The sequence below is a fragment of the Gracilinanus agilis genome, chromosome 1, assembly GCF_016433145.1.
Source record: "Gracilinanus agilis isolate LMUSP501 chromosome 1, AgileGrace, whole genome shotgun sequence".
In the NCBI taxonomy this organism is placed as follows: Eukaryota; Metazoa; Chordata; class Mammalia; order Didelphimorphia; family Didelphidae; genus Gracilinanus; species Gracilinanus agilis.
In genome coordinates, this window is record NC_058130.1 from 601,343,735 (window position 1) to 601,356,495 (window position 12,761).

The 12,761-nt window shown below is 35.3% G+C and overlaps 1 protein-coding gene across 1 annotated transcript in view; it reads left to right on the top strand.

The window, feature by feature from the left end:
• Positions 1 to 12,761, top strand: part of DTNBP1 (dystrobrevin binding protein 1) — a 233,911-nt gene that overhangs the window by 138,086 nt on the left and 83,064 nt on the right. Inside the window, exons 10-11 of the mRNA XM_044667645.1 lie at positions 518 to 579; positions 8,989 to 9,013. Coding sequence (XP_044523580.1) covers positions 518 to 579; positions 8,989 to 9,013 — 87 coding nt within the window. The remainder of the gene's footprint in view (positions 1 to 517; positions 580 to 8,988; positions 9,014 to 12,761) is intronic.

The window sequence follows — 12,761 nt, forward strand, 5'->3', positions numbered from 1 at the left end:
TAAATGGGCAAGAGACATGAATAGGCAATTTTCAGGTAAAGAAATCAAAAGTATCAATAAGCACATGAGAAAGTGTTCCAAATCTCTAATAATTAGAGAAATGCAAATCAAAACAACTCTGAGGTATCACCTCACACCTAGCAGATTGGCTAAAATGAAAGAAGGGGAGAGTAATGAATGTTGGAGGGGATGTGGCAAAATTGGGACATTAATGCATTGCTGGTGGAGCTGTGAACTGATCCAGCCATTCTGGCTGGCAATTTGGAATCATGCTCAAAGGGCTATAAAAGAATGCCTTCCCTTTGATCCAGCCATACCATTGCTGGGTTTGTACCCCAAAGAGATCATAGATAAACAGACTTGTACGAAAATATTCATAGCTGAGCTTTTTGTGGTGGCAACAAATTGGAAAAAGAGATACCCTCCTTCAATTGGGGAATGGCTGAACAAACTGTGGTATATGCGGGTGATGGAATACTATTGTGCTAAAAGGAATAATAAACTGGAGAAGTTCCAGGCGAACTGGAGAGACCTCCGGGAACTGATGCAGAACGAAAGGAGCAGAGCCAGAAGAACTCTATACACAGAGACTGATATACTGTGGTAAAATTGAATGTAATGGACCTCTGTACCAGCAGCAATGCAATGACCCAGGACAATTCTGAGGGATTTATGGTAAAGATGCTACCCACATTCAGAGGAAGGACTGCAGGAGAGGAAACATATAAGAAAAACAACTGCTTGAAGGCATGGGTCGGGGTGGACATGATTGAGGGTGTGGACTCGAAACTACCACACCAATGCAACTACCAACAATTTGGAAATTGGTCTTGATCAAGGACACATGACAAAACTAGTGGAAATGCACATCGGCCATGGGTGGGTGGGGGGGTGCAGGAGTGGGGGTTGAAGGGGAAAGGTGGAGCATGAATCATGTAACCATGTTAAAAATGAATATTAATAAATGTTTAAAAAAAAAAAAGAATCCCTAATCTAACCCAATGAGAGATAATAGAGAACATGGCCAGAGATCATCTAGGGGGAGCCAAGTTTCAGTGAGTAAAATAAGAAAGAAGGAATTTAAGAATGGGGAGGGGTCTCAGATGAAAAGAAGTTTTTGTTTTTAACAATAGAGAGAACTCAAAGGAAGATGAGAACAGAACAGGATATAGGAGAGGCAAGGTCTGAGGTGGATAAGAATGAGATAACTAAGAGTGGAAGCTGGGGATTGGGTTTTCCACTAAAGAAGCCAGTGGCAGTGAATGAGTGAATGAATGAATATAGTTATTAGTGAAAAGTCAGGAACGTTGTATTGTTGGTGGACCTGTGAATTAATATAACTATTTTAGGAAGTAATTTAGAATTATATAAATAAGGTGACTAAAATATCTATACACTTTAACACAAAATTTCCACTGCTAGAGTAGTTATCAACAAAAAGAAAAGCGCTATATAACCAAAATATTTATAACAGAACTTTTAATATTAGCAAAGAATTCAAAACAAAGAAGTGTTTTTCTAAACACATTGTGGCACATGAACATAATAGAATAATACTGTGCTATAAGAAACAAATGGGGGAGGGGCAGCTAGGTGACTCAGTGGATTGAGAATCAGACCCAGAGACAGGAGGTCCTGGGTTCAAATGTGGCCTCAGATACTTCCTAGCTGTGTGACTGTGGGCAAGTCTCTTAACCCCCATTGCTTAGCCCTTACCACTCTTCTGCCTTAGAACCAATATACACAGTATTGATTCTAAAACAGGAGGTATCCATTAAAAAGAAAAAGAAAAAGAAACAATGAATGCTAGGCCTAGAGTCAGAAAGACCTAAGTTCAAATGTAGCCTTAGACATTTAATAGTTGTGTAACTCTGGGTAAGTCACTTCACCACTATTTACCTCAATTTCTTCATCTATAAAATGAGGATAATAATAGCATCTACTTCTTATGGCTGTTGTTAGGACCAGATGAGATAATAATTGTAAAGGACTTAGGGCAGGGCCAGGCAGATAGCATTATATAAATGTTAGCTGTCCCCATCATCATCAAGGAAGCCCCATAGCATATTGTATAGTGACCCTGCACCTCCCGTGGCAGCTGGTGGTGCAGTGGATAGAGGACTGAACCTAGAGTTAAGTAAGATCGGAATTGAAATTTAGCCTTAGACGCTCACTTGGTATATGACTCTAGTCAAGTCATTTATTCTCTATTTGCTACTGTTTCCTCAACTCTAAAATCAGGATTATAATAATACTTACCTTATGGGGTTGTTATAAGGATCAAATGAGATATTTGTAAAGTACTTAACATAGTACTTGATCCCATTTACCCTTTCTTTAGGGAATTAGTGATAGAATCAAGGTTAAAGTCATCCAGGGTGGGCAGGTATGAATGGGTTGAGATTTGTAGTATTGTACTAGAGTGCCTACATCAATGAGATCAAAGATGCCCACATAAGGATAAAATCAAGATAAAGTCTGCATACTGTTTACATAGCTCCTGGAACCATATGAGTAGAATTTAATTGAAAGTATGCTTTGCTTCATCATGAAAAAGAACTTTCCTCCCTCTCATTCACATTACATTCCAGCTTAATTGGTCTATTTGCTGTTCCCTATTACATATTCTATTACCTACCTCTGACCCCTTACTTCACCTTGCCTCTGACATGGAATGCCCTCCCTCTTCACCTCTGTGTCCCAGGGACCCTTTCTCCATATCCAGGCACAGCCTAAAGGCCACTCCTATAGGAGGCCTCTGTTGATCTTCCAGTTGTTAGTTCTGAACTCCTGATCTTCAGAAAATATTTTGTATTTACTTTATGGACATGTTATTTTCCTGCAGTTAAAATGTCTGCTTCTTGAGAGCTGCAGAGATTTTTAAAATTTTTATCTTTACATTCCAGACACTTGAATAGTTTCAGGCTCATATTTTTCACTTAGTAAATACTTGTTTGGTTGAACAAGTCAGGTTAGAGCTGACCCAAAATAGATTGAGCTATTTCATGAAGTAGTGAGTGTATCCCATCATTAGAAAATTTTCAAGCAAAGGCTAGTTCATGTTTTGACCAGAGGGCTAGACTAGATGACCTTAAGTGTTTTGGTCACTTCAGAAATAATATTTATTCTTGTATGTAACATTTTGAACATATTTTGATATATAAAATTTTTTTAGCATTTTGTCATGGATTTCTCCTAGAGAAGTGGCTTAACGTGCACATCTGTAAAATGGTTATGAAGACATTCTTCCAGTGGTTATAATTTATTAGGCCTGCAAATAAAAAAACAACATGTTTTTTAAAATAATTTCAGTCATATTTCAGAATTTTATATCTTCATGCAAATATTCATTTTATATCTACATATGTAGTCATAAATATCTTCAGTTTAAGTCTTATTTGTCAAGGAAAAATATATCTAGCATTTTAGGTTTTTAAGATGGGTTAAAACAAAAAGATTTCTAGTTAGAATCATGGACTAGTTAGGACTAAAACTGCCTTTTACACAGTCAGTGAAGAAGTGATGTTAATAGTCTAAGCCAGTGGTTCCCAAACTTTTTTGGCCTACTGCCCCCTTTCCAGAAAAAATATTACTTAGCCCCACCCCGGAAATTATTTTTTTTTATTTTAATGGCAATTAATAGGAAAGATATATGTATTAATATTTCTACCTTTTTTGTAAAATATAGTAAAGAAAGGTGTAAATTAGAAACATTGAACTTTGAAATTATGAAACTATTTATTGACCTAAACTATTCACTGCCCCCAAATGTACCTGTGGCCATCACCGTTCCTCTAGATCGCTGCAGCACCTACCATTGGGCGGTGACGTCCAATTTGGGAATCACTGGTCTAAGCCTTCAATCTCCAAAGGAATCAGGGCTCCAGGATGGTCTCAATACTTTTTTTTTTAAATTCTTTTTTTTTTTCAATCAGCAAAAGTCCTTTTCTCTCCTCTCCATCCCCTTTAATGTGAATAAAGGAGAAAGCAAAGCTCCTGTTATAAATATATATAGTCTAGGCCAGTGATGGGCAAACTATGGCCCGTGGGCCAGATTGGGAGGTGGGGCTGAAATGTCCTGGGGGGAAGGGGCATGACATTATTCCTAATCTGACAAATACAATGAGTAGGATACAATATAATGAAACTTCAAAAGAGTTGCCTAAGAAACAGACTGACAGATGAGCATTTGCTTTCCTTTGGCCCCCTCTTTAAAAAGTTTGCCCATCCCTGGTCTAGGCCTTTTTATTTACCATGGCATTATATTTTCTTAATTTTTTCAGTCTTTTCACTTTGTTTTAATATTTCTTATTTAAATGAGTTTAAAGGCTACTATTTGGGCTATTCTAATTTTCAGTAAAATTTCTTGGGCCAGATTTTGTACTTCTTGTGCCAAGCTGTTAATTTCCTTTTTAATTCTTTCTTCAACAACTTTCATTTCTTTTCCAATTTTTTTCCTCTGGTACTACCATTTCACTTATTAGCATTTAAAAACTATTTTTTTCAACTCTTATTTTATCTCTTGCAGCATTAAAATTGAGTTTTTATCCAAGCTGTTTTTTCCGTAGATATTTTGTTGTTAGTCTCTTCTTCTGGATTTATGTATTGAGCATTATATATTGAGTCACCACAATGTTTTATGAAGGAATTCTTCTTTTAAAAATCTGCTCATTCTTTAAGTTTACCTCCTGACTTCACTCTTGATGTTTGAGAATGATTTTAGAGAAGTCAAGGAAGATATATATGAACTGATATAAAGTGAGATAGAAAGAACCAGAACAACAATTTATAGATGGGCAACAATTTGTTAAAACCAAACAACTTTGAAAAAAAGAGGGGGAGGGACTGCTGAGCTTAACAACTAAGTAGAATTCCAGCCGACTAATAATGAAACATGCTCCCCATCTCCTGATAATACAAATGCCTATATTTAGCATTTTAAAGACCTTCAAAATTTGGCCTGTTTGTTTCTTAAAAACGATTTGCACTTTAGGACTATCCATTTGGAGACTGTGTGGGGGGTAGATTGGAAAAGAGAAAAACCACGTAGAAGAAGACCAACTATAATAGTCTGGGAGGTGGGTGTTCAGGAGCTGGACCAGATGGTTGTCTTTTGAGCAGAGAAAAGACAAATGATTCAAGAGATGTTAAGGAGGTGGAATTGATTTGACAATTGTTTGGATATATAAGGAGTGAGAGAGAATTAAGAGTTGAGGATGACTCAGAGGTTGTAATTCTGGGTGAATGAAAGACTAGTAATATCCTTGACAGGAATAGGAAAGTGAGGAGTAAGAATGGATTGATTTAGGAGGGGAAATAATGCATTCTGTTTTGGATGTGTTAAGCGTGAGGTTCCTGTAGGACATTTAGATTGTTACCACATGATCTATTTAGAACTAGAAAGTATCTTATGGATCATTATTCCAATTCCATCATTTTCCAGATGAGGAAACTTGAGGCACAGAGGTTATGACTTGTCTAGGGTCACATAGCTAGTAAATGTCTAAGGTAGGATTTGAACCCAGATTTTCCTGACTATAAGTCCAGTATTCTATTCATTTTAAGATGCTTTCTCTCTTCTTTAGTAAACAAGTAATTAATGATATGTGATTAATGCTCAGGAGAAAAGCTATGGCTAAATATATAGATTTTGCAGTCATCTTTATCAACCCATGGAAGTTGATGGGATCACAAAAAGATATCATAGAGAGAAAAGAGGAGAGGGCCTGGGACAAGAGTGGTAGAGGACATTTGGCTTGTGGAGGTAGGTGAAGGGGTGGAGAGGGAATGGTGTGGGGGACCTAGATGAAGATCCTGTAGAGTCAAAAATATAAAACTTATGGGTAGTAAGTGAACCAGTAATAACTACCTTCATCCTTATCACACCTTCACAAGACATAATAACAAATAATAATTTTTAATTCATTTTTTTCATGCCTTCAAGTTCTTCTACATCCTCTGGTGACTATAATAAAACCATGAGAATGGGCAAATTATTGTGTAGCAAGGTAAATAAGGAGGAGCAAAGTTTTAAATAATCTGTAAACTCTCTAAGTTATCCTGAAAAAAATTGAAAACCTTGTGTGTTTATAAGAACTAGGGGAAAATATGCTTTCTGATCAAGCATGGCAAACTCTTTGCAACAACACTAGTGAATCCTTATAAGTTTTATTATACATAGAAGTTATTTTATTTACAAGTAAGAAATGAGAATAAGGGAAATACAACTGAGTTTAACAACTGAATTATAAATTATTTCCTTTGGGCTCAAGACTATGTATAGATTCAAATTCACCTGTGAATTTGAGGCAGAGTATTTTTATTTTTACTACAGTAGTAAAGTCCTATAAGGACAAAAATCATACATGTATGTATAGTCATGCAGATTAGCAATGACCTTCAGATTAAGGACCTGAAAGAAATCAGATTGGTCCTGAAGGAAATTGTGCTGTGTGCCAGTGAAATTTTAATTCCTTTTTTTTTATAGCATTCCTATACTTTTCTAGGATACTATTTTATCAGTATTATTAGATGAGTATTACCAGTAAATAGAGAAAGGAATGTGGAAAATGTTGTGAAAAGCAAAAAAAAGTTGGAAGTGGAGTTTAAATTCAGCCATTAAAATGAAATACAGGTAACTCCCTTTATAGGGAATGTGGATAGGGGTGCCTCAGTGGACATATGAATGGTGTCAGTGGACCAAAGAAAGAGACAGATTAGATGCCAAAGATAATTTTCCATTGATTAATGGAACCTATTTTTTATTTTAATTTTGTTATTATATATACATATATATCACTTTTATTGATTTAGAATTCATAGCTGAAAATGTTCAAATATAAATACAGCTACTCTGCCAAATGTTCACACAGAATTTGGCATCATCCCAGAATAGGGGCAGCCAGATGTAGTAGAAGCAGTTATTGAAATAGTTATTAAATTGAATTTAAAAGTATTGTATGAGTTTATACTAACATAAAAGCTTTGTTTTCAGAATACTGAGATTCCCACCCCCACCCCTCACTCATACTGAGGATTTAAAACCTGCCATGCCTGGCCTTTTGTAAAAAATAGGAAACCTTCGTTACTTGCAGTTTAGCCCCATTCCTTGGGCTTATTTGAACAGATAAAATCACTACTGGAAGAATTCTAAGTAGTACAGAATGCCACTTTTATGGTATTAGGATTTGGAGGATGAAAATTTTTTGTTCTTCTATCTCTGTTTCTAGGGAATAGCTTCCTTTGTGGTGTAAACCTAGAGAAATTCTTAGAGAAGTAAAAAATGAGGAAGGCTCCTTCTAGTTCAAGAAATCATGTCTTTTAAAGCTTTTTGGGCATAATTCCAAAATGCCTTCCAGAAGGATTGAATCAGTTCACAACTCCTCTACCATGCATTAGCATCCCAATTTTGTCACATCCCCTCCGACATTAATTATTTTATTTTACTGTCATATTGGCCAGTCTGCCAGGTGATACCCTCAGAGTTGTTTTTATTTGCATTTCTCTAATCAAGAGGGAGTTAGAACATTTTTTATGTGATTATTGATAATTTTGAGCTTTAGTTTTTTGAAAGAACATATTACATTAATCCATATTGTAACATAACATTAATTTTTTAATAATAAGTTAAGATAGTTGACAATTATTATCCTGTAGTAAGAGAAATAAAAGGTACCATAACACCTACTGACATTTTCCTTCTCTTTTTGGGCAGCAGTGATAGGGATTTGTTCATTTTAGGATCACAATGAGACAAATAAGAAGGAAATTTTTTCAAGGTGTTTCCTCAGTGTCCTTATTTCTGATTTAGGAAGTGTATTTATGTCCTGCCATTGTGGTGGGTATTTCAGCATTTATTATATTAATGGAGTAGAGAATCCATTTCAGACATGTTTAATTTATATCTGCTTAACTTCTATAAAATGGTATATTTTGTCTGCTGAGTAGCAACAATTTTTTTTTGCCTGTTGGCATTCGAATTTTTGTACTTTTTCTTAGTTATTGAAATACAGGATTATGGAAAATATGAGGTCTTTAGAAAAATGATTGTCTTCTGATTCAAGTATCTTCAGTCTGGCTAGTGCTAGAACCTTACATGTTTTTAATATGAACTTGTCTATTCTTATCAGCTGTTAATAGAAATCATTCATTTAAGAACATGGAAAGCTTTGTAATTAGTTATATATATATATATATTATAATTATAAACACTAGCAGATTTTTTTATAAAACTAGGAATTATACTCTCCCCTACACACACATCCCTTCTCAGAAGAGTATCAATATAATTAAGTTGTTATATGTTATTGGTCTGAGATAGAGACAAGAGATCCTACAAATATCTCTTGCTTTTGACAAAGAAGCCATAATATTTCTTTTACATTTGCTCATCAATTTCCTCTAGCTCTCTGCTTCCTTATGAAACTATTTTCTGGCATTCTTAATTGTCATTGACAAAGTAATAAATCAGTAGCATTCCCAGGGGCTTAACTTGATTCAGAGAAGGATTCAATTAGAAAACTCAGTTCAAAGATATAAACTGCTTTTACAAACATTTACAGTTTTGATAGAAAAATGTTAATGTTTAATTCTTCATTTTTCTTATTGAAGAATTTAGATAATTCATATTTAATTTGTCATAATAAGAGGAAAATTGTGTTAATTTGTCCACAAGAGCTTTTAGATGAGTTGACTCAACTGGTTCCAAAAATACATATTGTAACATTTTGTACTAATGTTGGCATCATTTAAATTCTTACATAGGTATTGGAACGATGCCTTTCATTGTTAATGATTTAACAGAAAAAAATATTATAGCAACATTAGTATAATTTGGGCCACCTGTGTTTTAATTGTAGGAAAGCATGAAAAGTAAATAAGTGAAAATGCATTAATGTTTTTTAGAAAATAATATTATTGAAATTTTTAAATAGAATTTTGAATTATTAGATTATTTACAATTTATCGTTTTTTTCTTTATCTTTAAACAGGAAGGAACTTGAAGCCTTCAAAGGTAATTTGTGCTTAATTTAAAATTTAAAGTAGTTGTGTTTCAAGTAATTTTTTTTCTTGAGAGGGGAAAAGAAGGGAAGAGAAAATAAACATTTATATAGCACCCACTATGTGTAAAGGAATGCACCTAGCACTTTACAAATATTATCTCATTTGATCCTCACAGTAGTTCCACATAGTAATTGTTCACACCATTTTGCAGTTAAGGAAAGTAAAGCAGAGTTTAAATGATTTCCCCAGGGTTTACACAGTTAGAAAGTGTCTGAAACTGCTTTTGAACTCAGGTCTTCCTGACTCCAGGACCAGAGCTCTATCCATTGTGATACCTAGCTGCCCAAAGATGAAAAGCTATATTTCTTTAAATTAAATATGTTGTTTATATCAATAATTGATTTATAAATTGAATTTAAACATCAATCAATGGTTGTGGTATTAATATGCAGGCACATAGAATGTACCAAGTAATAGTTTCTACTAATGTGTATTATAGGCATAATAGGTCAAGAAAACATGAGTTGGCCTGTAGCTCTAAGGTCCCTTCTTCTTTTAGATAGGCATAGGTCCAGAGAGGCTGTGTGACTATGAGTAGAACCAAGATCTTGTCTCCCGGAATTGCCAGTTGTTATAAATCATAAATATTTCACATTAGCTTAAGCAGTAGTCTTCAACCTTTACAAAAAAGAGAATCTTTTTACTTGGAGACAGAGAGATAATGGACTCAGGGTAAAGAATGAGACCTATTTGGGGATGTTACTGCTATAAAAATGTGTTTTTCTTGACTGTGCATATTGGTGATAGGGTCTATTTTCCCCTCCTTCCTTCTTTCTCTCCTTTCTTCTCCCCTTCTTTCCTTTCATTCTTAGTTCTGTCCTTCCTTCTTTCCCACCTTCCTTTTTTCCTTCCTTCTTTCTTTTGTTCTTTCCTTCTCCCAAGGATAAATTCACCAGAAGTACCAATAATAAGAGACTCCACAAAATTCTGTCCTACTAAATTTCTCCTTACATAAGAGTCATTAAGCCAGATGCTCCAATCCCTTGTGATCATGTTCAGTTCAATGTATTAGCCCTTCAGTTGTCATCAATTGACCATTGGCTAAAGTAGCAGGAAGGACCTTTCCTTTCTACTAATAGTCAATCATCTTTATCCCCACCACTGAAAGCTTGTATTTTGTAATGGAGGTTATTGGGAAGTAGCTCTTGTAAAAAATCAAACAAGCAAACAAAAAACCTTATCATTAAATTATATAAATTATAAAAATAAAGTGACTGGCATCACTTCATGAAGAATTCTAGTTTAGAAGCTACAGCTTTCCATTACCACAAAGGCAAATTTTAAAAGTAACAATTATACAAATTATGTCAGTACTAAAGCCCAATTCCCCAGTAGGAACTGAGCCAGTAATAAATGCTAAGGGATTCTACAATGAAGGAGGTGAGGTAGTGGTGGTTGTATTTTTGTTACTTTGGTTAGTGGAATGAGGAAAATGAAATTTAAAAAGGATAAAATCACTTCTTGGGGAAGATAACAGATACAGAAGACAGAATCACTTTATTTTTGCTTATTTCATCTTTCAAAGAGATTGATCTTTGGAATGATAACAAAAGTAGTTAACAGGGAGCTAATGTCCAGTATAAGTGAGAAAGGAATAAGAGGTCACTTAACTGTTTTCAATGAATTCAATTCACCAGTCCCAGATTTCAAAATACTGAAAAAAAATAGCAGATGTGATTACTGGTCTATTGCTGATACTCTTAGAAAGATTTTGGAGAATGGTAGAGACACCTTTACAATTAGAGAAGGGCAAATGCACAGATTTAAAAAAAATTTTTTTCAATGAACAAACTTTTATTTACCCCATTGAGGGGGAAAAAATCTTATAAAAATATGCATATTCAGGGGTATCTGGGTGGCTCAGTGGATTAAGAACCAGGCCCAGAGATGGAAGGTCCTGGATTCAGATGTGGCCCTCAAAAACTTCCTAGCTGTGTGACCCGGGGCAAGTCACTTAATCCTCATTGCCTAACCTTACCTCTCTTCTGCCTTAGAACCAATAAACAGTATTGATTCTAAAACAAAAGGTAAGAGTTTTTTAAAAAATAAAATTTGCATACCAAAACAAAATAAATTCCTATGTTGACTGGGTAAAAATACGTACCACATTCTGTACTTCTGTGTCAGGCAGCAGATAGCAGTCTTCATCATTAGTCTTATAGAATTGTGGTTTGGCATTGCATTGATCAGAGATCAAAATTGTCTTTCTAATGTTATTATTATAAAAATTTTTTCTCCTGGTTCTGCTAACTTCACTTTTCATCATTTCATACAAACACTCCCAGATTTCTCTAAAACTATCCCATCATCTCTCACTATCGGAAGGTTGTGTAGAAGAAAAAGGTTAACCAGTTTGTCTCCCTTATTTAATGCCTTTTGTTCCAATTCTGCCTTAGAATGTTCAGATTTAACACCTTTACCAGCATTTCCATCATTACCATTACCAGGAGCTTGACCATAAGCACCACCAGTTTGCATATATATCTCCAAATTGTCTTATTTTAACTTGCATTAACTTTAACAATTGCTTCATCTCTGAATCTCTAAAACACCAGGTAACCACAATCTTGCAACAATAATTAATACCAAAAAATATCCATCTTATTTTGTATATGATGTAACCAGTTAAAACAATAATAGGTGTGTATGCTATAATATCCAGAATAGTTATGGTAAGAACAGGTTGGGCTACCTTAAAATCCAATGTAACTCTGCAATACCTGGATATGATCTTAAACCACAAGTATGGGATAAACAATATCCCTTGCCATAACCCCTATAGCAAATAATCCATACAGTCTTCAATTACCATTTTCCCAAACACTGACACAAACAACGAGTGATATAGCAATACTGTAGTGTTATTAGCCACAGTGAAAGACTAAAGACTAATAACTAACACAAATACAACAATATTCCCACAACAATACCAATTTATAATCAAACAGCATAACACAAACAATAAAAGGCAAAAAAATGGGGAAAAACCTTTTTTTGGGGACTATTCCAGACTCTGTAGTATATTGGCTTCACACAGAGATTTTATCAATTAACTGGGGTGGGGGGTAAGCAGTTCTGAATAATTCACTACTGGCTGGGAACTTTCAGCCCACAGCCAGTGGCTGTACACCCCCCACGGAAAGTTCAGAATTCTCTGACTTCTAGTCTGGCTCTGTGTGTCCAAGAGAGAACTTCCTGTCCCCTCTTAACCCACCATCTGGGTGTGCCAAACTCTTATGGGGAAAACCAGGGGGAGTTAACTTAAAATTTATATGTGGGTTCAGAAGGGTGAGTAGGAGACAGGAATGGACAATAGGTGAGACCAAACAAGTTAGGGAAACTGGGTTTAGCTGTGTGGGGAAATGACTGTTGACAGGAGTGACAGTTAGGCCCTAACTGTCATCCTGCTCCATCTAGACAAGGGATAAACACAGAGTATAATAAATACACACACTATGGGAACTTTAAGGTATGAAAAAAACAAACAAACAGGGAAACAGTTTAATTGTTTTTTGAGAGGATAGGAGAGGGGGTGTGGTGAAACTATGTCTAACTGCCCAGGACTGGAGTCAAAAGGGTAAGTTCCTTAGTCAACCTGGCTTTGGCCAGATGACAGCTTGGCTAAGGACCTGAGGAAGAGGGCTTGGGTTTGGGTTCTCACAACTGATCCAGAGATGTCTTCAGGATACCAGGAACCA